The sequence below is a fragment of the Lichenostomus cassidix genome, chromosome 1 (genome assembly GCF_008360975.1).
Source record: "Lichenostomus cassidix isolate B80296 chromosome 1, HeHo_3.0, whole genome shotgun sequence".
Taxonomy (NCBI): Eukaryota; Metazoa; Chordata; class Aves; order Passeriformes; family Meliphagidae; genus Lichenostomus; species Lichenostomus cassidix.
This window is the reverse complement of record NC_139479.1, coordinates 68,316,635-68,344,096: the sequence shown is the minus strand read 5'-3', so window position 1 is coordinate 68,344,096 and position 27,462 is coordinate 68,316,635. Positions and strand designations below refer to the sequence as shown.

The 27,462-nt window shown below is 40.0% G+C and overlaps 2 protein-coding genes across 5 annotated transcripts in view; one reads left to right on the top strand and one right to left on the bottom strand.

Moving 5' to 3' along the window:
• The window catches only part of POMP (proteasome maturation protein), a 33,690-nt gene extending 29,891 nt beyond the window's left edge, over positions 1-3,799 (top strand). The window contains exons 6-7 of the mRNA XM_085049615.1: positions 1,549-1,642; positions 3,308-3,799. Coding sequence (XP_084905741.1) covers positions 1,549-1,642; positions 3,308-3,375 — 162 coding nt within the window. The 3' untranslated portion in view covers positions 3,376-3,799. The remainder of the gene's footprint in view (positions 1-1,548; positions 1,643-3,307) is intronic.
• Positions 3,800-6,200: 2,401 nt separating this feature from the next.
• SLC46A3 (solute carrier family 46 member 3) lies at positions 6,201-19,333 on the bottom strand. Of its 4 annotated transcripts, XM_085062234.1 has the most exons (6): positions 19,199-19,333; positions 18,469-18,686; positions 12,480-13,349; positions 11,968-12,051; positions 10,368-10,524; positions 6,201-8,769 (listed from the first exon to the last, which is right to left on the bottom strand). In XM_085062234.1, exons 2-6 carry the CDS (start codon positions 18,662-18,664, stop codon positions 8,682-8,684), a joined length of 1,395 nt encoding a protein of 464 aa, XP_084918360.1. In that variant the 5' UTR covers positions 18,665-18,686; positions 19,199-19,333; the 3' UTR covers positions 6,201-8,681. The 4 variants fall into 4 exon arrangements, with proteins under 4 accessions (XP_084918360.1, XP_084918349.1, XP_084918368.1 ...); XM_085062223.1 differs by lacking the exon at positions 19,199-19,333 and having other exon boundaries at positions 18,469-18,851; XM_085062242.1 differs by lacking the exons at positions 18,469-18,686; positions 19,199-19,333 and adding an exon at positions 14,781-15,013 and having other exon boundaries at positions 12,480-13,353.
• Between the last annotated feature and the right edge of the window lie 8,129 nt (positions 19,334-27,462).

Below are 27,462 nucleotides of genomic sequence, written 5' to 3'. Positions count from 1 at the left end.
TTAAAAAAACTGCTGTTTAAAACAATGAACCAGGCAGTGCAATTATTAGTTTTTAGAACAGCCAATATGCTAAAGCCTTTCAGCTGCTGCTCTTTTATTGGTTATTTGGTGAAGTGGTAACTGCTCTAGCTTTTCTGTGGATTGGCTTCCTGTAAGGCTTCAGAGAAAAGCAAGAGGAAGTGACTATTAATTCCTAAAATTAATACTCTCCTCTGTGGAATATATGACCTTCATGGGGAGGAATGTCTCTACCTGTAGGGAAGAGAGACTTAGAGGTCTAAAGCAAGCAGTGATTTGGGAGTAGATATAGAGGTAATTCTCTGAAACAGAGAATTGGCTATGTGCTTATTCCACAGCCTTTGTTGTAAAATCAAGGGAGGTCTACAGGGACTTAAGTTCAAAGGTTTTAACTCATAATTGAGAAACTGAGTCTGCCTCTTTTTCTTTCTTTTTGCTTAGGATTGAGGGTAGTTGGAGAAAGGGAAACATAGAAAGCTCATTGGTCCTAGTAAACTTTTTTGTCTTCTTGAAGGTTGTCAAGCTACTAAGAGTAGGTTTTCCAAGTGAGTTAGAGCAATTTTGTACTCCCTTTGAGTGATCAGGTGCTACTAAACCATAGTGAGCTGCATTACTCTTGGCAGAAGTTACTGGTCCTGAAGATTTGAAAGTCAGTATGTTTCATAGGAAAACATCCCTTGACCTCAGCTGTGCTGTCTTGAGGAATCTTTTTCCTGACTTATATTAGCATATTGCAGAGAATGAGGAAGGTGAGGATGTTCTGTTGGTGTGTCTTCAGAGGTGGTTTTGGGAGACGGGTGGGGGTAATATGATGGTCAGAAGGTTTTTTCACTTCCAGATTCATGTTGAGTGTACAAGTTTTCTTGTAGTTTAACCGAAGTATTTCTAGTAGTAGTGAATGCATTTTCAGAATGTTATGCTCTGAATTCAAAGTGTGCCACTTGAAATTTTTTTGGAAATACTGTGGGTGAAGGGTACAGAAGAGTGTTGAAAGTAACTGGGAATGGACTTGAAGCTTAAGGATTGGTTGGGATCAGAGACATAATTATGATATGGATTAATTAAAAGGAGGATTGTGTTTGAATGTGAAAGTCAATATAGCTCTTTCACTTGCATTCCTGGCCTGTGTCAGAGATGTAGCAGGCTTAGAATGTAGTTTCCAAGCTCTGCAGTATACATCAACTGCCCAGTACTTACCCCAGGGTGTGGAGCTTTGCAGTGAACCTCCCCAGCTATATATGAGAGGAGCTTTACAGAGGAGAAAGGAAGTACTTCTTTATTTTTTTAAAGTGCAGTTTTGCTGTAGTAGCTACACTGCAGTGAAAGCTAAAAATTTATTAGAAGGCTGTTCTTTTAAAACAGATGACCAGAAGAAGATGCTGGTGTTTGTGTGTCTTTGTGTGCCAGTAGCTCTCTTATTTCAGCATTGTTTTTTCTGCCTGTTGACTTTTCTCAGTCACTTCAGACTGAGAAATCCAAATATGAACCCTTTAAATTTCAGACTTGCAGAAACTTGAACTCTTTTTACAGGTCCAGCGTCTCCCATTTCTTCACAGCTCAAACCTGGCAATGGATATTTTGAGGGGAAATGATGAATGCATTGGTTTTGAGGATATCCTTAATGGTAAATATATTCTGGCTTTAGTGTTATGGAAACATTTAAATGTAAAATTTGTGAGATGTGAAGTTCTTTGCCTCTACTGAACAAGAGAGTTAAACTCAAGAAATACAAAGAACAAAATTAAATCCTAAAAGCAAAGCAGGACTGGGGAAGGAGAAATAAATGTGGTTCAGCTGTAAGTTGTGTGGAAATTACTCTGAAATATTGAGCAAGACAGTATTTGGTTGTAGGCTGGGTTTCTGAAGGAGTAGATTATGCATGTAGGTTGTATGCCTCTTCCCCCAGAAACTTTTGAAGTACTTGTGCAGATTTTGACAAGCAGAGGTTACAAAGTTCTGTAATTAAGAAGAAATGTTAGAGAAGAGATACAGAACTAAGGAAACAGACACTTAGCAAAGGAAAGGCTCCCTCAAATGAGCTCAACAGGCTGCAGTTGTGTGGTGGTCTGCTGACTTAGTATATGTGGAATAGAATAAACCTGGAAAAAAGGCTTTTAAACAAATTATTTCTTGCTGGTAGTTAAGGACATGGAATGAGGCAGAGAGTATTTACAAGTGGGATTGGAGAATCAAAATAACTGGGGAGATAGGAAAATGGAAATGATGGAGGAACAAATCTGAATCTAGAAAGAGGCATGGTATACAACTGGGATTATTTTCTGAGATGGGTATATAGGGATCTAGGGAAGGAATTTTAGGCTATTGTGGTTCCACAGGGGTACAGCAATGTCAAACATAATTTGCAGAAATTTGGTTATTTACCATTGCTCACAACAAGCTGTTAGATTTTTTTATAGAGTGCTGAGGAGTGAGTGGGTTACAAGTGGTTTTGGTAAGGCTGTATTTATCAGATCGGACTGGATTAGATATTTTTGTTGTCTCTGGAGGAGCCAGAGGCATTAATATGTCTTATTTATGAAAGGAATACATGATTTATGCACCCAAAAAGAAAAGCATATTTCTTCCAAACAGTCACAACCTGTGTTCAGGCCCTGGGTTTGGATTTGGTTGGGTTTGGTTTTTTTGTTTTGGGTTTTTTTTTGGTTTGTTTTGTTTTTTTGATTTTTTGGGGGGGGTTGTTTGGGTTTTTTTTTTGTTTGTTTGATTTGGTTTTGTTTGGTTTTTTTTTTTGGTACAGTGGCTAATGTCAAGCATACTTTACAGAATGGAGGAAATCTCAGAGATATTTAAGAGTGTAGAATTTCTGTGAAACAAGGCAGTTGGGTGGAGAAGAGAAAACAGGAGTATGTCCCAGCTAACAGAAGGGAGGACTGTAAGCTCCTGTTGTGCAGAATAGTATTGGAAAGAGGTGTAGGGCAACCATGGAGAAAAGCTTCAGTCAGGCTTGAGTTTCTCAAACACTACACCTGTAGTGTAATCCCCTTGAGATTCAGGCTGTATGAGTCCATGCTTATGTAGAACTGGTTGGTTTTACTTGAAATGTGTGTGTGTCCTTATGACGAGCTGTTCCACAATGTATGTGTTTGTTCTCTGATCAACGTTTTGGATAGAGACTTCTGAGTTACAGATCTGCACCCTGCAACACTGAAAAATCAGTCAAGTAACTGTTGCACTAAGCATTACAATGAAAAAAGTGTTCACATTCATAATTATTGTTGGTCTTTGTAGCTTGGTAAAGGCCTCACGCTGTCAACTTTTCTTTTTCCAGATCCTTCCCAGAGTGAGGTTATGGGAGAGCCACACATGATGATGGAGCACAAACTTGGTTTACTGTAACAAAATATACTTCACAAAAATGTTTTGTGTGTGTCTTTCTACTGCAGATCTAAGTACATGGTACTAAATTGACACTCACAGTGTTAAGCAGTCCTAGTTATCACTTGCCTTCCTTGATGAAAAGGCACATTAAATGTTTAAAGTCTATAAATTGTTCTGTGCTTGTTATCAATCATAATGTCCTGTAACTAGGTAGTTTAAATAATGCCTTTTCATAAACTGCTCAGGACAATAGCTTCTTAAATACGGAGGAAATGCTATATGTGTATCCATGAAATTCAAAAATACCCATACATTTTAAAACTGACTACTGTAGGTTAATGCATTTAATGGAGGAAGACGAAGGTATTTTCCATTGAGTACCTCTTTGTTCATGAAAATTTCCATACACTTTTTAAACTATTGAATAAAAGTTTGCTATAAATGCTGTTGTGTTCTAAAATATATTTAATGCTAAATCAAGATTCTCTTATCCATGACACAGTGTTTGTCCCTTTTTCTTGCAATATCTGTAAAGGTCTCTAACTTTGGTGCTGCCACTAGTTTCCTGCTACATATATTGTATCCCTGTCTTTGGCAGTTGTGTATGAGTGAGCTATTAAGCCATTGTGTGGAATTGAAAGTACTGCTCTAAGAATGAAGTCAAAGACCTAGATCTTTTCATGTGTATCCCTGAGAGGGTATTCTGGTTTCTGAAAGTAGAAGCAAGTTTCACTTGGAGCTTAAAGGGATGTTTTAAAATGTTCGTGAAAATAATCCAAGAAAGTACTTCAGGTCTAGGTATTTTAGTATTACGAAGGAATGCAGTGCCTAATTATGAAAGTACCTAATAAAGCTGCTGCAGTAAGACCATGAAGATATAGTGGAACACATACAGAAATAACTACTTGTGGGTTTACAAAAATTAGGTCTTAATTAAAGAAGAATGAGAGATTTATACTTAAATACAGCTTTTAAAGAAGCAGACCACTGGAAGGGTTTTGTATGCCTAAGTGTGTTTATTTATTAAATTTAGGGTTGTAACAACTATTTCTGGTGTCATACATGTGTATATGTTACATAAATCCTGCAAGGCAGCTAGTACAATATGGCATATTAGGAAAAAAGTCTGGTTCAAAAAATGGTATGTCTTGTCCTATGTGAGCAACTTGAAACAATATTTCTAAAACAGGAACTGTCTTTATTCAGCAGGTTTTAATGACTTGGTTAAATGTAATAAGTGTTCAGTTGTAGTTTTAGCAAAAATGTTGCTATAAACTTCTTTTTACAATTGCAAACATCTCTTGTGCTTTTCACTGGGCTTATAGCTACTGTAAATTCCCTATCCATGTGGGCCAAAGCCTCCAGCTTCTGTCCTGTAAATTTTATAATGCTTTTATGGACAAAACATTGCAGCATTTTGTAAGCATTTAAGATGATAGTATGACTCACTTTAGTGGTGGTTTTATATTTAAACTTGTTTCATTTAAGAAGTGAAGCTTCTAAAATTCTTTTCCTTGAGACTTGCAGAGATTAGAGGTTTGTGCTATGCAGTACAAGCTATTTAGTTTGGGGTTTTTTCCCTTAAAAAAGGTTAAACAGAGGACCAATAAATTGAACATGCAAGTGTAGACCTACTCACATTTTTGTTTTCCACAGCTGTTGTTGTCCTTCTGTGAGCTAATAGTCTTTATTAAATATCAGAGTTGGCTGCTGTTTTATAATTGACAAGTTCTTCTGCAGTTTTGTATAAAGCAAAAGTAAACTGTTGGTATAAAGCAAGCTTGCAGTTCAGTAGGCTTTGTATTGCTCAAGTCTCAGGCCAGAAAAGCTGAGGGATTACATTACCAAGTCTGGGACAAGTTAAAGGTGCTGACATGGATTTTTAGGAGGTCTGCCATTTTACCAGCATTGTTGAGGAAAACAGGGAGCCTTCCCACAATTGTACACAGTCACAGGACCTTATAGATCCCCACTTCACTGCATTGAGCTCGTTGGCCTTTCCTAGTGTTGGTTGAAAAATGGATGCTATTTCATCTGAGCAAAACTACATTAAGACAAGTCATTTGGTAGAGTTTCTTATTAGTGCTGTGTAAAACCAGAAGCAGATTAGGAGGCTGGATGCAATTTCTAGCTGGTTTTGTTCAATGATTAGTATACTTTGTAATAATCTTGGGTGAGATCAAGCCATATTCAGAGCCAGGAAGTTGCATTGTTCATTATGTCTGTAAGGAAGCTAATCCTAGGGGTTAGCCAGGCTGGAAAGCAAATAGTGTATGTAAGAGGCCCATGCAAGAATTGATGCTGTTAGTAGAGAAATAGGACTCAAGCAGGATTGAGGCAAAAAGCTTCTGAGTTAAAAAGGAAGGGTTACACTTAGTGCTGCAGGGGGCTGGGCTGTGGGCTTGCCTTCCTGTTTTGTGCAAGCCTCCTTCTGTAAAGCAGGTGCTGCACGTAGCAACCCACAGAGGCAGCCACTTGAGCTGTGGTGCGCAGGGATTCTGGAACAGATCTGGCCTGGGTAAGGGGAGGAGGGTACTTCCATCTCTGCTGCTCTGGCAAGTGCAGCACAGCTCCCACCATGATTTCTTGCAGGCAGCAGTGCTGTTTCTACTCTGCAATTCTCCACCTCCTCTTGGTGCTGATGTTCTGGGTAGTATCCTTTCCTCTCCCCAGGCACAGGAAGCAAGCCAAAGCACATCCTCCTGCTCTACTGTTTGTTATGACCATAAAAAGTAGATACCATAGTGCTGCTGCTGTTTACACCAACAACCCTCCACCTGTCTTGCCATTGGCCATTTGGCAAAACCAAATTTAAAAGTGCAATAACTGCACATGCAACGGAGTTTAAAAAAACCAAACTTTATTATTATCATGTCAAAATAATTTGTATTTATACACAAATAAAGAAATTATTATAAACTTAGATTTTGTTTTAGTAATCTGAAGCATATTAGTACTTTGTTCCTCAGCTTGCACCATGCTAGGCATTTCAAACCCACTGTTCATATCCTCCATGTTTTGACCTAAATTTATAGCCAGTTCTAAATGCTCCATCTACCAGAAATACTTTGCATACTGCACATACTTTGTACAGTAAAATCCAGCCATAACAAAGCTGTCCCTGAAGTGTATGTGCTTGTCCTCAGTTGGACCAACACACCACCACTGTGAAACTGGCTCGCTTTGTTGGGAGCTTCTGAGTTCTAGGAGAGGTGTGCACTGAAGAAGAGAAAGTGAAGGTACACTTCTTCGTTTGCTTTTTTATTACCAGGAAGTTTTGTGTGAAACAGTTAATTTCATAAAGCTTTACATAACTGCATAATGAAGAGACAAGGAAGACAATGTAATCTTTGTGCTGAAATCCTTTACATCAGTGTTTTCTTAATCTCTATACAAGTACTCATTATGTTTTGGACCCACTGATTATTGCAGAACTCAGCTCATGTTTCCAACAAGTTGGCAGCAACATGGGTACCTCAAAGGTGTTAAGCAGTTTTATTTTCTGGCTCGTGTCTAAGCTACTGAGGAAAAGCTAATGTTTTTTAATTGCCAACATCTGTCTCAGGAGTTCAGGACAGAAGTGTAAGAGGTGACTAGAGGTGTTAGCTTGTTCCCTCTCCCCTGGATAAATGGCTATTTTCACCTGTGATGAGTAGATAGTAGTCTCCTTAATAGTGTAATCTCTAATTTATTTGAACCTTCTTCCAGGCTTCTCTGTGATCATGATACATAACTTGGAAACAATGCAATTGTTCAATTATAAGGTATCTACAATAATATCATCATGATTTGGTACTATTGTTTTTCAGTGGAGTACCACTGAGAAGTACTGCAGGAGTTCTCTGTTCATATGCTGGGTATGAGTGGCTGTGAGCAGGTCATCAGTTATGCAGCACATGCTATGTCTGCATTTTTATCCTATGCTGTCTGCATGTTAAGTCATTGTAGTTGCTTTCTTAGAGGTTTCATTCTCTAAACGGCCACTTTACATTGTTTTGCTTTCTCCACCTAATCCATTTTGGGGGGCAAGAGTCAAAAGTTTCAGAAATCAGAACAGTATTGGCTGTCAAACTGAACAAAATCAACAGAGGGGAGTGGTCCTTAACATGGTGTTATATTTACACTTCTGCTGTGCTGTGCAGTCCAGAAGCTAATACTCAGTATAATTTCTACTTAAAGATCTTAAGGGAAAAGGTGAGGAGTCAGTGCTGAAACTGATTCCTAGGGTTTGGCAGTCTCACCAGTTTGCACTGGGGCCCTAGACATGTCACTTGTCCTCTCTTGTAATTTCTCCATTCAACAGGGAGGATATTATCTGTTATGGAAGGACATTTTGAGTAGCATTTTTAAAGTGCTTTGAAGATTAGAAGTGCTGTTCAAGTGCTCATAAATTATGCTGCATTTGTTGCAAGATGATGAGATTCATGATTCTGATTTTGTCACCTCATTTCAGGGTTGCTAAAAAAATAAAGATCTACTGATAAGAAATACTATCACTGCTTTTCACGAAACATTTAAGCCAAGTACCAACTTCACTAGAAAACAAGAAGTATCTCTGGGACAAAACAGGTATGTCTGTATGCAGTCCTTAATATATGGAAAATTATCCATGTGCAATATGGCCTATGCAAAATGTATATTGAGGCTGAACTTCTGACTCTGCAAGATGGAAATTTTCTGACAGTTCTGTGTGAAAATCCATCTCAAGAATCAAATCACAGGCAAGGTCCACACTTCAAACATTAAACTTACACAAACACACTCTGCTACCTGCAGAGCAGTAAATCTGCTTAGAGCAGGTGTAAGTACTGCCTCCAGTTCGCTTGCTTTCTGAAGAAAGAACTATATTTTAGTTTAGTAATTAGACAGTTTGGGGGCTTCACTGTTAAGATCAGCCTTTCAAGATGTACATACTGGACCATGTCCTCAGCTGGCACAAGTTCCAATGGCTTCAGCAGAATTGCCAGCATCCTCTGAGTTGATAATCTTATCTCTGTCACCCCACTTAGAGTGATAAAAGATGTACCACAGTCCACAGCTGACATTCTCAAACTTGAGAAAGTGTAAGTAAAAAGAGTATCACCCTACCTTATTTTTTCCTTCATGCTGAAAGCAGCATTAATCTCAATTGCCAGCCTATTTGCGTAGTTAAGAGCTAGCTTTAGTCAAGTGCTAAAAAAAGACTGGCTATTGAGTGGTACCAATTTAGTGCTTATTGCTGCAGGGCCACTTGGAGACTGTGTTATCTCTATGGTTTCTGTGTGACATAAGGATGTCTGCCACTGCATGTCAGATTAGAAATTCCAGGTACGTGGATGCTTTGTTCAACTATCAGCACTCTCTATGCTGGATACTTCTTCAGGTACCAGCAGAGCCAAGTCCTCCCCATTCCAGCTTGTGCACAGAAGCCAGCTGTAAGACAAAGATAAGACAGGTATCTTTAGCTGAGATAGTGAAGTATAGCATGCTGATTCAGCACCAACAAACACGCTGGATAGCTCTGTACAGCCATCCTCTGTGGCACAAAGCTGTTGATGTGTCTTAGTAAACAAAAACAATGACACTACTTGCCCTAATTACACAAGTCAGACAATATCATTACTGCTATCTTGGAGCACAGCAGTGAACTACTCTGCCTATTACAGACTGGAACAACTATCTTTTCTGCTCTCCAACTGTAACATTGCATGACATTCTAAAAAGAAAGGTGCAGAGAAAGGTTATTCAAAGGGTCAGATATCTGAAACAAATGACAGAAGGTAAAGAAAAATAACTTTCAAAATTTTATGGTGATGATGTACCACAGTACTGATTGCAAGATGGACTGATTGATGGTATCTGTTACCTTTTCTGCAGAAGAGTTTCTTTTCTTAACAGAAACTTTCTCTACTTTACAACACTGAACTAAAGATAATATTTAATAGAACAAGTATTTACTGTGCCTTTGTTAGTATCTCAATTGTTTTATTACTCTACTGCAAAGTACTCTATGCACACACAGAAGCCCCCTTTTACTTCAATTCCCTCAGGTGTAAGACCCATCACCACCTTAGTCTTAAATTACCATTAATGTAGCTTCTCTGTAAAGACTGTGTAAAGCACTGTAATGAAGCAGGAATAGACTTGAAATCATGTGAAATGTTCTAAATCTAGCATTATCACTGGCTATTTAAATCTTAAAATGCAGCTAATGTAGAGATAAAAGGCGACTGAGGTGAAGTCTAAGTATTAGGAAAAAATGTATATGTCTCCAGCCAAAGTGCCAGCCTCTTAAAAAAAAACATCTTTCCCCCCGACCATAAATCTATCTAATGAAAAGTGATTCTTCTGTCACTTAGATTTTTGTTGCAGCATCCTAAGAAGAAGTAATTTATACTGGAAATAATGTAACGTGACCTTTGCTTTTTGAGTACTTGTGGAAAGGTGTTTTACTGTCAGTATTACTAGATGGTCACTAGATATGATTAGACACAACTGTTATGGAGGCCTATTTTTAAACATGTTTAGAGGTTTATTCTTCTGGGCCTTAAAATCTTTTACAGATTTTAATGGCACTGGGTCACAAGGTACCCATGACCAAAGACCAGGACAGATAGCTTGCCATTAAACCCAGTGGGTGACTAGTCATGTTTATAACCCTCATTAGCATCTAGAAGAGCTCAGATTGCAGAATTAAGCTCATGACTTTCACATGATCTGTGGAAAAGGCTTTCCTATAAGAAAGACCATGTAAAGGTCTCAAACCAAGAGAAGGCACACGTGCAGTCAAGGCTATGGTGTATCCCACTGGCAGTACATTCAGAGTAGACTTCATTTTGGGGGAGATTCACAGCACAGAGCTGAGGGAAGGTAGCTGGAGCAGGGAAAAGATGTGAAACTAGAGCCACCAATGCACACCAGCAGATAGGAAAGTTTGAGAACTACTGCACTAAAACACGCAGCTTCAAGTCATGTCAAAGTTTAAATTACTGGCAAAGGCAGTCAGAAGAACCCTCCTGATCCATACTTACCACAGCACAGAGAGTGGAATTAGACAAATGCCTGCCGATAGGAGGAAGCTAAAGCCTGAAAACCATGCAACAGTAGTTGCATAGAGAACATTAAAAAGTGAAATTGACATAGTGCCGGTCACAACTTCTAAACAGGCAATACAAGCAAACACAGCACCTGCCAAAAATAAATGGGTTTATTACAAACAAAACAAAATAAAACAGAATCGCTTCAAAGTACTGAAGTTTTTAAACATGGTTCAAAAGACGTATCTATTGACAGTATTTTTACAAGTATGCAAGTAATAAGCAATAAAGGATCATACTTTGCTATGAAAATGTCTTCTGTGGCAAATCCTACAAAATGCTAGTTTTTTTAAATGTAGAAAAAGCCCAAATAAGCAACACATTTTGCTGAATGGAAACTATTTTTCTTTACTATTATTCTGTCACCATACCTACTTTCTTGCATGTGCTTTATCACATGAAGTTCAACCTGTTCATTGTCACTACACATGTTGTGCATATCTCCATCCTTTACCCCTTCCAGTTCTTTTCTTCATTCTTACTTTTCCCTTTCTTGTTTCTTCCTTCTCCAATCTTCACTCTTATATGTGGAAAAGACTGATCCAACAAGGACTGCTGGTTCAGCATATAACCATTGCCTTCTCGTTTTTGAAAAGAAACAAACATTTTTTGGACTGAACTGCCCTTTGGAGTGGCAGTCTATCCCACCAAGCTCTTGTTGAACACATTTTCCCAAGCTGCATTCATTATCACAGGACCATAACCCAAATCACACTAGGTAAGCAGAAAAGGGTGACAAGAGGCAACCTGAGTCCTGCATCAAGCTACTCAAGTAGCCAAAGCCCTGAAGAATGCCAAGAAACTGCAATACCAGAGGTGCATATTAGCACAGCTAGTACAAAGAGATCTTTGTTTTAGTGTACAAAGATTAATCTTTTAAAAAACAAAACCAATCAACTCAGGAGAATGTTTCTAGAAAGTATATATTGCCCAAAATCTAGAAAATACATTCTCCCCAAAAGCAAAATATGGGATATTAGAGCCACATTTTGAGGCCTGACATGCTTTTTTCTGTGTTCCATAAGGAAAGGACTTTGAGAAGTAATATCTTACATTTCTTGGGACATGTTTAGAAACCACAGGTGTGAAGCTGAGTTCCTCCTTCTAGCTGAGGATCCAAGTCTAATTGTTTCCAAGTGCTTTGAAGATTGACCACCTACTGCTTACCTTTCCAAATTAATAAGTGTGACATTGACTAAATTACAGAAATATATCTTGCACATCAAAATCTTTTGAATGTAGAAGCCCTTGTGAAATCACACTTGTATAAATTTTGAGCATTTTACTGCTTCAAGTTTCCCATGGTCTTTAATTTAAAAACAGTATTTTGTTGTAGTATTTTTTAACATAATGTTTATATTAAATTCAGAACCAAAAGCCATTAATGTCAAGACACAGGGTCATATTATATGGAACTTGAAAGAAAAGCAGTCTTAAAATATCAATAAAGATCTGTTTGTTTAAAGCTAACCTTGGTGCATCTCTGTCCTGAAGCACCATATTATTTTATTTTTTAAAAGCAAATTCTACTTACCCTGTTCACCAGCGAGAACCACTTTTGACAGCATTGATCGGAGAACAGGAATAGGCATAAAGCAGAACAAAGATGGCACTCTCACTGTAAAGCAGTCATGAGACATTGAAGTAATTAAAATCCAGGATTTTACAAATATATTGCATGTATGTAGTATATGACTAATAAATGTATTAGTCATCTACTTTTGAACTCTTAGTTCCCCAAATAGTAAAAGGCAACAGAAAAGTCAGACTAGATGTGCACTGAGACACAACTATGCCAGCACAGAGAAATTAATAAATCAAATATATTTCTATGTCACTAAAACCAAATCATAAGCAAGTAATTCTGTTCTCTCTCCACACAGTTCATCTTTTAATCAAATCCTACTTCAGTCTGATCAACCATGTATATTTAACCTATGCCCTGTTCAAGGTGATACGTTCAATATCCGACACCTGCATTCATTACAGATAACACAGCAATATTTTCATATATATTGTTGACCATGGAACTGATTCTGAACTCACCTAAAAACATGAGCAGGGTAGTTTTGGCAAAGGCAGCCATGATCATTCCTCCAATGTAAGAAAACATCCCAATAAAGACAATATAAATGTCTTTGAGATATTTGGAAAATAAGTAAACTCCTAAAAAGCTGGTCAGAGAGATAGAAGTGGATGCAGCTGCTCCATATCCAATGTATACTTCATTCCAGCAGAGTGGCTCATCCAGTTCATACAGTGTAAAAAGTGAAGTCCCACCCAGCAGAGTAAACAAATAAGTCATAAATGTAAAAAGTAACACAATTATTAAAATTCTCTTTTTATAAGGGGCAGTTTTAAAAAGCATGTACACCCCAGAAAATGTCTCCCTAAGAAGTTCTTTCCAGGATACTGGTGCCTCATGCTGGAATTGAGATACACCTACAGTATTTTCTAGAAAAAATACAATATAGATGATATTAACAACATGGAGCAGAGATGCTGTCACAAATGTCCATGCAAAACCTATTCCTCTTAGAAAGTAGCCAGATAACAATCCTGCCAATCCAGATACAACTCCAAAAATCAAATCCACTACAGCTATTCTTGTTGTTTTCTGCTTCTCATCGTTACACTCCTCTGCTATATAAGCAAAGCCTCCTCCAAGGAAAGTTGCTATACTCCCAAACAGTCCAGTAATAAATGCGACTGCAAATAGGACAGAGAGTGACAAGGAAAAATATGATATTGCAGTGAAGCTAATACCAGAAATCAAAGCTCCTATTGATGGTAAAACTAAAGACCTTTTGTGTCCCTGGCGATCCCCATTAGCTACAATGACAAAGGCAACTGTAAGGCTGGGAATGGCCCTAGTTAAGTCCAACTGCATAGTAAAAACAGAGGCTTTTTCTTGAACTTCCTGCAAAGAGAAAATAAAAATAATTGTAAATATCATAAGACATTGGGGAAAATATCTGTAACAATATTACACATATAATTATTAGTATGCAATATAATGAATAGCATAGTACATGTTTATAGATTATAAATGATACTATTATAAAACTTAATACATTCAATGTAATTTTATCAGATTATATGACATGATATATTAGGCTGTAACAAAATGCAGTGCACTACTATATCTTTATAAGAATGCATTATATTACAGTAATCACTCATACAAAGGAATTGCATATTCAGACTCCTGCTTTTGTAATTTGATCTTCAATATTCCTCAAATATCCCTTGTTCCATTTTAAACCAAATTAAGACACAGTCTTACAAGTACTAGTACTAGTACTGTTGATGGAAGTTTCAGTGCAGACAAGAGAACAACCCTTTTGAATATGCAAGAGCTGTAAGTATCTTAAACTGCAAGTATCTCCTTCAATACAGGGTATGGCAAAAGGGCACTAGGCTATTTTAATAATAGTTGGAAATCAGTAGTCAACCAGTCTTTGATTAAGGAGCACACCTCATGCTCCCTAATCACTGGAGATCATTTTTCCTCCCAAATAATAGTACTGAGGGGTTACAGAGAAACAATTCATAGACAAGAGCACGTTATGCAAGTAAACAGATCAGGATTTGCTCTGACATCCCCCTGTACAATGTTACTACTACTACTACTACTAACAATAATAACAACCACAAATGTGAAATACAGCTTTAAATATTATACTGACTCACAGATATGTGAATTAATTGATTTTGCAAACACTGTAAAGCTCGGGGTTCAGAAACTGTCCAAATCATTGATGTCTCTACACATACACCACAGCAGGTATTCATATAAGTAACAACAGCTAACACTATAAAAATAAACTGTAAACACCATTATGGGGAAAAATTCAGACTTCTTTTTAATAGAAGTATAAAAATCAAATGTAGCTGAAAAACAACCATTTAACAGAGCATGAATGGCTCCAGGAAAAAAGAACTAAAGAAAGTTTAATTAAAAAAAATAAAATTTTTATGACACCAGCTGCTAAAGAACACTCAGCCAGCTAATTCAGATCCTGTTTTTAATGCATAGATGCACACCTAAGAAGAGAGCAGCCACAACACAACCACCTGATCAGACAGAAGAGCGGAAGGGGAAAAAGAAGCAACTTTATCCATACAAACCCTCTGTACTCTCTGATAAACTTTCAGATGCAGAGAGTAAAGTCATGCTGAAAGTTTTCTTGGACTTTTCTGAGGCAAACACTGACTTGTGCAGGCACTGTGCTCTTCAGTCAGCAACCACTCTCAGCCTGTATTCAAGCCATGTATACTCCACATTTCAGGCATCTCCTCTATAGCTAACATTATGGAAAATGATGAAAAACCCCTAGAACTCACAGGAATGTACTTTGGGCAATTTTAAAAGCTGCTGAATGCTTTATAAATTCATATTTATATTTACAGGTAGACACCATGAGCTTCTAGTTCAATCTCTTCCTTTGCTTAAAAGGTAACAGGTTTTATTGCAAGAGAAAAATTAAACTGATCCTCAGGTTCTCAAGGAAAGCCTTCAAGATCCCCAGCTCTGAAGTCTTTTACTCTCTTCCCTTTCTGTTGTCTGACTGCCTTAGGATACACGATGTCCTGTCCACTGGCCAGCACTGCTGTCACCCTGGAAGGGTCAAAAACATAAGGACTGAGTAAACTGAGATGGAAAATGTTATTCTGATTTTTAACTCCTATGCTGCTGACAAAGAGAACTTTATATAGTTGCAGACATTGCTCCCTTACTAGGATCATCATGTTCAAAGACATGATAATCAAAGAAACGCTACTACATTAAAATAAAACTAAATGTTTTTATGTATCATCTCAACCTACATTAACCACATTATACAAATATTATTGCCAAACCATAATGAAGTGTAAAACTGAAGGAATAAAAAAGCAAATACTTGGGTGTCCTTGTTTTGGAAGAAGTTGTGCAACACAAAAAACATGGCTACACATCCAGATACAACACATGACCATGAACTTGCTGACATAAAAAACTGATGTCTACTGACAAGAAGACTAAAGACAGAAGTACAGGAAAAATCCTTTTAGAGTGTTAGGCAGGCAACTGCCTGCTCTATAGTTTTATAAAGCCAAACGAAAAGAATATAGAAACTGATAGGTCAAATCTTCAGCTACTTTAAAATCACATAGTTCCATTAAATAATCAGTGGAACTACATGCATTTGAAGAGAAAGGTCTAGTTTTGTAATCTGCAAATTCACCCTACTCTGAAAAATTACTCATAGTGGGCAGAAATAGATCTTAAAATCACCTATTTCAATATTAAAATAATGAAAATTAAGAAGCAAGCAACTTATTTAAGGATTAAATTAAGAGAGAAGTGCAGCACCTGAGATTGAAGAATATACAGGACATGATAAACTGACGGGCTCATAAGATAAAAAAGTATTACTGAATAGCAAAGGAAAATGCATGGGTTGGATAAAAAATAAATGGGGTGATAAATAATGTTTAATGATTAATAATATAGCTCTTTCTGAGATATTAAAATAAAGGATCATCCAAGTCAGCGATCAGAATGCTTCAGCTTGTATTCAAATCACCTTTGAACTCACTTTATTATAAAATGACAAATTTTCTTCAAATGGTAAGAAATAATCTCAATTTTGCAAAGACTAATCATTTTGAATTATATTCTACACTTTTTTGCAGGCTCCAAGTGATTTTTGTCTTCAATTTCCTTTTACATTTTGCTTTGAAATAGGTGAGATTAGCATAAAGTTTTTTAATTCTCAGAACATAATGACTTACACTAAATTAACTGGAACACAAGAGATACGTTTTTTTAAACATCAGTGTCAAACAGGGCCTTACTGCAAAAGTTACAACATCTATAAGCCTGTCAGTTAGGATGGTCTCGGAAAATCCAGAATACCTACTTTATGCTTCCTCAGGAAAGAGCTTGGAATTAAGTTAAGGGATCTACTCTTTGGCCCACACATAGGGCTATTACTCAGCACAGAGGCTGGTTTCCACTTAAATTAATGCATGTTTTGAGCATTTAAATTCTTACGCTACGGTAACAAGTGTGGTATAAAAATGAAGCAAGGCATCCAGACAAGAGTGTAATTGTTCAAAAGCTCATGCCCTACTGGCAATCACTGAAATGGAGGGAACGGAAATTTGGCAGGAAAGGGAAACTAAGAAGTTCTGCTGGCAATTATTCAACCGCTGACTTGAAGGACTCGTGCTCCCAGATATCAAGTGCACTATATTTTGTAGCCAAAAGACCTGTCAAGTGTGAACTTGCCATCACATCAGAGACGCTATCTAAACTTCAGCTGAAATTAAGCACTCTCCTTCAGTGTTTTGTGAAAAGAAATATGAAGTCTTATTCCTGAACCAGAGGTGATGGCAATTTGAAAATCAGGTTGAATTTGAGGGGGTTGTAAAATGCAAAGATGTATTTGAAATGTAGATTTCTTGAAGGGCTTAGTAATTAGAATTGTATGCTCCATGTATGGTGTTAGAGAAAATGGCCAGGCACAGCACCAAACGGGGAGCTAGTACTAAAGGAAAGACTTTGTGGGAGTAACATACAAACATTACTCAGACAATAACTGGTAATTAACTCCATGGGTCAGCCCAGAAGCCAAGCTGGACCACAATTCTACTGACCCTTTTACTGTCACATTCTTTCTACTAAGACCAGCTTCTGTCACATGACAAAGAACCTACACCACACTAAAAGTCTTGAATTATTTCTTTGATCACCTTCACTGGAAGCACGTACCATTAACAATCTCCTTTCATATATTACAAATGAGGCAGATAAGCTCAGGCGTCCAGTCTTGCACATATGCAGCACATCAGAGATTCAAATATGGGATGTGAGCAGAAATTTTTAAGTACCACATTTTCAACAGGGTAACGGACTGCCAGCTGTTTCTGCAACCCCAACTTCTGTGTAATTTATACTCTGAATCATTTGCTTTTCTGACCCTACAGTGGTTTCATCTTTCACTTAATGCAACCCAACTGCCAGCTGTTGTTGACAAGTGTGGTTCTATTGCACCTCTTCTGAAAATATGTTCCCTTTGCTATTCCCATGTTAGACACAGCAATCATGTGAACGCTGTGTCAGAGCAGTGTACTGCTTCAGGAAAAAAAAAAACAACACGCAAAAAGTAACAACCCCAAAACAAGAGATGAGCTTTCTGTTGAATCAGTGCCCCACTCAAATCCAAACCATAACCTGTAACTGGAGAACTGCGAGATACAACACGAGAGAGGGAAAAGGGAAATAGAGAATTATCATCTCGTCTGCTGGCAGCTCAGTTAGCTCTGCTTAGGTGTAGCACTGAGAAGAACAATGGAAAAGGTACCAATCAACAACTTGCTATCCAGCATGCTGGACTATGGAAAAGTGCTAAAAATGTAACTGACCGTGGGATCCTGTCATCTTGACGTCTTTTTATTTCAACAAGGCAGACTAGTACTCTGAATGGCAAACCATCAATTGCATTTGATTCTGAAAATATCAGGTAATTTCCACATTTTAAAACCACAACAACTTTTATTTTAATTTTCCCTGTTCCTCATTCTCGTAATTCCTCTGAAAAAAATGTATTTTAAGCTAGATCTTATTCCTCAAAATTACAGGGCATCTGCTAAACTTCACGTGGTTACAAAGAACAGTAGGAGCCCCAGAGACAGCTGGTGGCTCACAAACACAACATGCACAATGGTCGTGGGAGGAGGAGCTTCCAGTTGCAGCCGCTGTAATGTCAGCCCAATGCTAATTCGCTCCCCATTCCCTCAGACGGTTTTCAACTCCCGCTAAAGTACGAATTTACCTCAGCATCTTCCTGGAGACAAATCTTTGTCTTTAAAGCACTATCACTACCTAGAGCGCAACATTAGAGCGAGGAGACAGTGAAGCGAGAGCAGGTTGCAAAACTCCGGCTTTCCGGAGAATAAAAGGTTAAGGTTATAAAACAGGAGGTTATACTGAGGTAGCACCTCCTGGCTGCAAGTTTATTTACAACAATTATTCCGCCCCCGCCACTTGCCTTCTGTTTGATATAAGCCGGGCTGCTCTTATTCGCCTCGCAGTGACTGACATTGCTGTCGCTCACGAAAGTGGAGTTGTACTCCTGCTCCCACAGCCGCCGGTAGATGAACTGCTGCACCAGCGGGCTCGTCAGGGAGGACGCGAAAATGTAGATGAAAATGACGGGCTCCACGCACAGGACCTTCTTCATTGCTGGGGCTGGGCTTCAAACCCTGCGCCAGAAAACACACCGCAGGTGCTCACGAGGTGAGAGCGGAACAGCCGAGCGGCAGCAGCCGCGCTGACAGCCCCATGCGCGGGGAGACGCTCCAGCAGCCCCGACCCGGAGCGCTCCGGCCCCGCCGTGCCCCGCCGGGCTGTCCCCGCCGCCCGCCCGCTCTGCTGCGCACCGGCCCGTCCCGCAGCGCCGTGACACCGGGGGGCGGGCCGCGGGGCGGCCGAGGCCCTCAGCGGAGGAGTGTCCCCCGCCGCGCCGTCACCGCCCCCTGCCGCGGCCGCCGGGAGGAGGAGGCCGGGTGCCGCCATCTCGGCCCGGTGTCAGTGGCTCGGCCGCGGGCGGAGCCCTGCGGCGGGCGGGGCCCCTGTGCCCGCGTGTGTCACCAGCGACGGTGTTTGTCCCCACGCCGGGGCTGCTGCCACAGCTCAGGACACGGCAGCGCTCGGGCGAGTTCTGCATCGCGCCGCTCGGCGCTCCCCGGGCCCGCGGCGTGCTCGGGCTGCTTACACAGCGAGGATCTGCGTGATCAGCGGCATCTCCGGCCTCGTTAGCCCCGCGGCCCCGGCCCGGAGCTCAGCCTGACCAGGGGCAAGTGCCCGTCGCCGGCCGAAGAGGAACCCGCGGCGCGCTGCTCCTCCGTGCTGCCCCTCCGTGCGCGCCGCTCTCAGCTGACATAGCGTAGAGGTTTTATTACAGCTGCTCCCCTTCTACGTGCTCCCGGCTTGTCAGCATGTGTAAAAGCAGCATTTGTTGGCCACCAGCTGGTCCCTCGTTAATAGACTCACGGAATCGTTTAGGTTGGAAAAGACCTCTAATATCATGAAGTCTAACCATTAACGCAGCCTTGCCGGGAAGAGATGGATCTCGTTCTGTCCGAGTCTGGCATAGCTGGTGCCTCTGTGTCCCTGCTGGAACAGCTGCTGTGGCACGTGCTGCAGCTCCACAGGAGAGGCTGTGCTGGTGCCTCGGTTCAGCATGCTGGACCCGCACTGTGGGGTTTAGATCCGATGGACACAGCACAGGGAGCAGCCCTGGCAGCTGGTGCACTGTCCTCCCGAGACACCACTGGGTAATGGTTCTTGCCTCGTCACAGGTGTGGTACACCAAGGAGAGGTGGCATAGCTGGAGAGTCCCGAAGGACCTCATTTCAGTCTTAAATACTGTTTTTCCATTACAAGTACTGCAAAAAGTTCCTTTTGCTATAAACGCATCAGAACTTCCAAGTTTCCCTGATATATTTTGCTCTCTTAAAATAAGAAGGGCAGTTTAGAAATTTAATGAAAATTCAGTTCCTTGATAAAGTCATTTGAAGACAGATTATCTGCAACATTGGTCATATGACATTGAGTGATGCGTTAACTTGTTCACTGCCATGTGACATGTCATTGAGTCCCAAATTTAGGGACAAGACTGGCTTGTCAAGTGTCTCTTACCATAGGATCAACCCAATGTACAGGCTCAGTGGCCTTGATCATTTACTTAAGCTTCTTTGGTCTAGCATTAGGCTTGCTCACAGAGGCACACAGGCAGACTGATTCAAAAAAAGTGCTACTCTGGCATGAAGTCAGCTTATAGAGAGTAGTGTCCTTCACCCCAACCTGTCCAAGTCCAAAGTCTGACTCATCCTGTGACAGCATTTTGTTTGTCACAAGGTAAAGCCAAAACAATCATGTGAGGCTGCTAGTTGAGAGGGGCTGTTCAGGTCACTCATCCAGCTGTTAACATTTATTTTGGCAGGGTGAAGAAGGGATTTTAAGCCTGTTGGAACTTTCTGGTGTTCCACAGAGGGATATATTGTCCAGAGCCCCATTAAGTTTCTTGCCAGATCCAGCTGTTCTGAAGAGCATGTCATTTACGAAGGAACACAAGTGTCTGAGTGCAGTCCAAGTTGCTGGCCAAACTTGTTTTAATGCATAGATCCTTCAGGACAGCCTTCCCAGTGCCAAAGAGTGGAGCTGTGGATCTGTGTTCTGGAGGAGTTCTCTGCTTCTCTCCTACCCAGTAACTGTCCTTAAGTTTTTAAGGACTTGGGTTTGCAGAGCCAAGTGGCTCCAGAAAAGCTGTGATCTCACCAGTTCTGAAGGCAAAGCTGCAGCCTGAGCTGGTCACCTCGAAGCACCTTTTTACCTTTGTGCAACAGCTTGAAGCCTGCTCACAAATATCTTCCAGTGCTGACACAACACATTCCCCTCAGGCATGCGCATTGTATATGTAAGCATATGTAAGGCATCAGGATATATTTATCTCGTTTGCTTCCAGTCCCCCTCCTCAAGGGGAACTAAAAGCAATAGATGTGAGTGGATTTTTAAGATCAGACTTAGCTGAGTCATGCTTATCTTTTGAAGTTGAGCATTTCCAAATAACACAATACATGGCAAGCTAGCTTCCTCTCTCCTCTGTCACGAGGATATTCACAGTGGCCCAAATTTGAGTGACATGCCTGTGAACAGACTTCACAAAGGTCACAGGTATGTGGTGGCTGCAGCTCTGCAGTTTGCACTGGTTTGCATTTTGTTTACTGACATCCTCAATGGGTGAAGAATTGAAGGAGCACATGCATGCCTTGTAGAGGTAAGGCTTTCAGTGAGCACTTTCTAAGCTTCCAATTAAAAAATAAAATTAAAGCCCAAACAAATTACTGATCTTTGAAGGTGGTATATTGTTTGTCTGTCAGGGTGTGCAAAAAGGGAGGCATGCAACGAAGTTCAAAGTTCAGAATATTAGAGGACTTTTGAGAGATCCTACCAGCACTAGTCAGACATTATATTACCTTCAGTGATATAAAGTTCAAATAAAGCCTCCTCCACTTCAAGGAATTATGTTCACACAAATCATTGAGACTATAAACTTTTTTTTCTTAGCAAATTCTTTCGATGAAGATAAAGATATTTTTGAGAAATGCTTTGCTAAAATATTTTGCTGAAAAAATCATCAGTGCTTTAATAAATAATACTGCCATGTAAAATGTAATTTTACATGGTCTTCTAAAAAGTTAAGTACTTTTTAAAATTGAGTTGAATTTATCATGTTAACAATCTACTAAAAACTTTAGCCCTCTACATGTCATTTGTGGATTACAGAGTGACATTACTGTACTGTCTCTACTACTGTTCAACTCATGTTTTCAAGGCTATCTTGGTAACAATGGTTAACACGAATTTAAGAAAGGAACCTAAAAAGGGAAGAGAAGTACAGGTTTGGCAGAGAGTCAGTTTTATACAAAATGCGGTTCTGCAGAAACCTTCCATACCCTGTGTCATACCCATGAGCAGGGCAAACAAAGATATATGAAGGAAGTTCTCCAAATACTTTCACTGGGAGAAAGGAGAAGAGAGTAAATAATGTAATTCTGAAGAAGCATACCTAAGTTTAGATGTAACTGTAAAGATGTGGGTGAAGACATCCCACTGACTTTGTGTTCCTGAAAATGGGGTGTTCTGAACACCTCTGTCACAGCACAAGCATTACCACTGACTGTAGTCTCCATGCCATATGGCACTTTTACTGTTCTAAAGTGTTGTGTTGAAAAATTGTGCTTGTTTGAATCCTCAAGCATGTGTAAGGCATCGGGATTTTTTTTTTCCCTGAATAGGACAATCTTAACAGAACTGGTGTTCTTGTTGGCCTCTCACCTCACACACCACATCACAGCAACCATTTCTAAATGGTGGGGTTTATTCAGTACTTTTGCTTTTCAGTTATTTACCTCTCATACTCACCTATTTGCAAGTCCTCAGTGCTCATCTCTAATTATTTCATGTATCAGATTTAGGTATTTCCATTGAAAGCCCTTCACCCTGGTGGCTTTTCTGTTTAGATGAGTCAGTGGAGAAGAATTTAGCAGCTCCCTTCACTCTGTGTTCAGGTGCAGCTTGTGCAGACAGCCCATTGTGGTTTGCCCACTCCGAAACAAAGCTACAAGGAGCTACTAGATCTGCTGTGACTGGCTTTCAGTCTGCTTGAAGATTTGAAATTTATTTTATGCAGCTGCTTAGATCCGTTTGAGATGATTTGGTTTTTTTTCCTTCCTGTTTTGCTTTCAATCACATTTATGTACTAGGCATGTGATAGCTCTTCACTGTAGATAGCTGATGTAAGTTGTTTACGTCTGACTGCATTGCTTAATACAGAATTTCTAGTGAACCATTTTACAGCTCCAATTCAGCACCTTAGTCGTCCCTTGGAAAATAACTCGTGGTATTGGTAATGCTGTGTCGCCTGCCACTCCCTGTCCCCTCCCTTCGGAGCTGTGTATTGGGTGGCGATGATCAGCAGCAGCGCTGGACATATCCCTGGTTACCGTGACTCAGCAAAATGCTCGCTTCTTTGGTCTGTATTTCACTTCACCCGTTTGCCGAAGTGGACAAAGGCATCCTTTTGCCTAGAAGAGTCTTTTAATCTGAAACAGCAGTTTTCTTTCCTTTTTAAAATTTGCATTTATTTAATGTAAACAGTTCCTTAACAAGGAACTGAAAGTAAGCAGCTGAGGCAGAGCTGGAGTGGCTGCATCTAAGTCACATGCTGTTCTGTTGGAGGACGCTATTACATTTCATCTGTTCTTAAAGTTTTGCCAAAGCAAAGTGCTTTTCCAGTTGTTGGGACTGGCCAGATGCATTCCTTTTTCAGAGATAAGGACTTATCATCTACCATCACCCTCACGAGAAGCAGCAGCTTTTTTGGGGGAGCTTCACAAGGACTGATAAGCAGAATGCAATGTGTTTAGGATAAGTATTTAAGCCGAGTATCATCAGGAAGGTGGTGGCAGATGATGAATTCCTTGGCATGATTCTGCTGTAGATTTGTGCACAAAAACATCACTGGGTATTTATCTCAATTACATTCTTTTTTTCTTTTTTATAGTTGCAGGGATGGTAGGTCTCCTGGTGGTCTCCTATGTATCATACAACAGCAGCAGAAAATTCCCTGGGTTCTTTCAGATTATCACAATAGCTGAAGCAGATTTGTCATATACTGTTTTTAGACAAGTTCCTTGCAAGATTTCTTATACAGAAAGATGGGGCAATATTTTTGAAAATAATATGGCACTTGGATCCAGCTTTAGGCATCATCATAAGTTAATTTCTTCTAGAATAGTGTTGAATGCTATTTATTGCTCCCACAGGGAAAGTAAATAACAAAGCAACTCCATTCCTTTGGAAACTGGAGCTCATAAAGGGGAGGTATTGAGTTTATGCAATTGAATAATAAGTGTGAAGATTCAGGTTAAGCACCTTAAACAGGTCCTTTGGGGACCTATTAAACCCAATAACTTAACCATGACAGATGAAGTTCCTGGTTCGAGAAGTTTCTGAACTGATGATTCCTGGAAGCGGAGAAGGTATCCTGAGAATAGTCAGCAAATGTGCTTGTTCTTTGACCTGTTTTCTGAGCATCTGTTCTTTGCCACTGCCAGAGAAGGGAATTTGAACTAGGTGAACTTTTGTCTACTTGATATGGCCATACTTATTTCAGTAGGACTGCAGTGCTGGTAGAAGCATGGAGCTGGCATTTTGAAAATATTTCACAAAAACTGGGAGCATACAAGGCAAAGGCTATATGAATTAACAAAAAAGAGAAGCTGCTCAAATAAAGTTGCATAAAGATGGACACTTTGGTCTATAACATATACAGTTATTTACAGGCAGTTTGGCCCTGAATTGTTCAGCTGTATAAATGTAAGACTTTGCATAACATCCTGGAAAAACTTTATTTTTTGCATGGGTCTAGGGGTGGTTGTTTTTTCTCTGAGAAGGTACAAGTATTTTTCAGACAGCTTTGAAAGTGACTTCCTGAACCCGATCAGAACTTGCTGAGCTTTAAGCTTGTCTCTCTGTGAGCAGCAAGTTTCACCTTCTGTCTATTAAAAAAGTTAGGTTTGTGGTGGGGAACTGGAAACCAGTTATCATGTGTTTTTGCATAACAGAGTTGATTGTGACTGTGTGCCTTACAGACACTGACCCTCCTGTTCATAACCATGCTGTCTGCGTTCTCTGACTGTATTTGCATTTCATGCCCATGGTTGCTAAAACTGCTTAATGTGAAAAAGAACTGCTAATAAAGCAATTAGGGACTTAACTGCAAAATTAATTTGGCAGACAGAGAAAGTACTCAGAGATATCATTTCTTTTTCTTTTCTTCTCTGCTGCCGATTCTTGTTGACTGTGTTGTGATGGTTTCCTCTTTGCCACTCCAAACTCCCTGCTACCCTGTGCCTTCCTTTGATGTACTTTATGCCCAGCTTCCTACATCCCATCTCCTCTGACCACTTCTCCTTGGCTGAGCCTTGGCAGCTCTTGTCTCCCTGGTAAGCCTGAAGCCTGGAAACACCTACTGTTATTTCCATGCCTTATTCTCCAGCATTGACACCTCAAAGAAGCAGTTGGGCCTCCTTCCATAATTGTTTCCAGCCATTTGCAGATGTGTCAGGTGAATGAAGCTTGGAAGCACAAAAAAGAAATGGAAACCAAAAAGCCATGCTGTCCATCACCAGCAGATCAAGCTGCTCTCCATGAAACCAGCCAGTCTCCTTAGCTTCCCTATCATTTTACACTGGTTTCACCCTCTGCCTGCCCTGCTCCATCCACACACATTTCAACACTGACAGTCCAGTCTCAGTGTTGAAGTGGTTGTGCCTTCTCACACTTTTTCTTTTTAAATTTGAATAAGCTCTGTGTATTTTATATTGACAAGAAAACCTTTTTCAAGTATAATATTTTGAGCCTGAACTTGCTTGCATTCTCCAGGACAACATGGGAAAAGTTCCTCTTTCAAAACAGAACATTTCTTTTATTTTTGAGGCAAAAAGACATTAGTGAAGACATCATTAAATATCTTCAGTAATTGAAATAGGTAAAATGGATTTACAATATCACATACTGCATTCAAGTACAAATAATGTTTACCTCAGAAAAGCCAGTTGTGAAACAGTGAGTACTCAAAATACCCTCTTTTCCCCCTCTTCTTTTGTTTTAAACTTTCTGAAGACTGGACTGACATCACAATACTGTTGTTTTATAAAAAAATCCTTAAAACGTTTTAAGAGATAAATGGATACAAACTCATTCAGAAATATTACAGCTTGAAACTTGTCCTTTCTCTTTCAAAGAAGCTATTTCAAATTTCAAAGCTATTTCTATTTCAAATTTCCTGATTGTGGTTTTTGTTTAGTCTTTACAAGATTGCACTTCTAGAGAGCCCCCATTTTGTGCTTGTCTCTGTTTCTTGAGGAGCTGGCACACCTCTAGAGCTCCAGAAGAGCTCTGTCAGTGCGAGAGGTACCAGCCTTGCTTGTGTCCACAACCAACCCACCTGTAAGCTTGGGTTCATGAGAGGGTGACAGGTGTGTTGTGTTTCTTTGGCCTGGCTTTTTGGCATGTTCAGAAGATATCAACAACTAATATAACTATTTAAACTATCTTTAGTTATTTACTGTGGGAATCGAGGAGAAATTGATCAGTGATATCTCCACACTCAGCTATTTCTTTCTCGTCTCTGAATAAGAGTAACACTTCTGACTGTCACTGTTATTGTCCTCAGGCCTTGGTTTAATAAAAAAAAAATCCAACTTTAGCATGCCTCACCCCAATCCAAACCACTAATGTTACTTTACACTGATAAGATTTATGGCAGATCAGATAGTGTCTGACCAAACCTCTCCAAAGCTTTGCCTACATGACAGCCACAGGCTATCTTCCTTTGCCCTTTAAGTTAAATACCACTTTTGTTCGTGATGAGACAATTAGGCTTTTGGTTAAAGGTGCTTAAACTGTTCATTAAACTATACTTTGCTGGCTGTATCCAGGTCCTCTCTGGATATTGTTCCTTGTTGCTGTAAGCTAAGTCAGCTCACATTTGCAGGAGATCTGACCTGACTGCTGTTGCAGTGTTATTTGCACTTTTCATTTCTTTTAGTCGTATGCAAAGCACGGGCAATGTGCTGTACACTGTTTATTGGGAGCTTGTTAAAGCCTGAATGAAGAGACGTAAAAAGTGGGTGAGGTGGGGCTGGGTTGTCTGGGGGTTCCCAATCTCTCTTCTGCCCACACTGTTCCCTGGGCATGTGGTATTGACTAGATACCTCATTTTGGGGTGACTGAGGTGAGATTGACTTCATACTCACACTTACTTGCAAGTGTTTTTCATGTCCAAAAAGGCTCTGGGGGCAAAACAGTACACACTGGTTTATAGTGGTCAAGGTCCAACCAGAAATTTTTGATTTTTTTTTTTTACATTTTGAAATACTCTCCACTTCACTGCAGCCACCATTTGAGTACACTGCTACCACCACCCGGACTTACAGGTTCCAGTTACCTGCTGGCTACAGTCCTCTTGGAGTGATGGATGTGGTCTGGTTAAAGTGGTGATCCCAAAGAAGAGCAGCTCTGTCTCTTGAGGTCCAGCAATGACTCTGAAGCCCTTCTCCAGGAACCCCATGGCATAGTAGTTCAGTGTCCCAAAGACTCAGCTTATATACAGGTAGGGACGTTCAGCTCCTCCCCTCTGGGCAGAGCACCTCACAAACTGGGATGATGTAATTCCATGAGTCACTCCTGGAGACCTTGACGGCTCATTAGCAGAGATAGCCTCAAGATGAGGGCTGAGTCACGCTACAGATGAAAAACACTGCCCCACCTGTTCTAAACAGCTTATGGAGATGCTAATGGAATACATAGTTTTTGGAAGGTTACACCTTCCATGTAACCTAAGACAGACATATTTGGCCTAAAATTTGAGTTCCACATCATATTTGCAAGTAAGGGTCTAAAGCATTT

Excerpts from the sequence above, each read along its gene's own strand:
- SLC46A3 (XM_085062234.1), bottom strand. The coding sequence starts at position 18,664 with ATGAAGAAGGTCCTGTGCGTGGAGCCCGTCATTTTCATCTACATTTTC. Across the intron at positions 12,052-12,479 it reads TACCCTGCTCATGTTTTTAG|TGAGAGTGCCATCTTTGTTC; the intron begins GTGAGTTCAGAA and ends ACTGCTTTACAG. Across the intron at positions 8,770-10,367 it reads ATTCCACTCTCTGTGCTGTG|CTGGCTTCTGTGCACAAGCT; the intron begins GTAAGTATGGAT and ends TTTGTCTTACAG.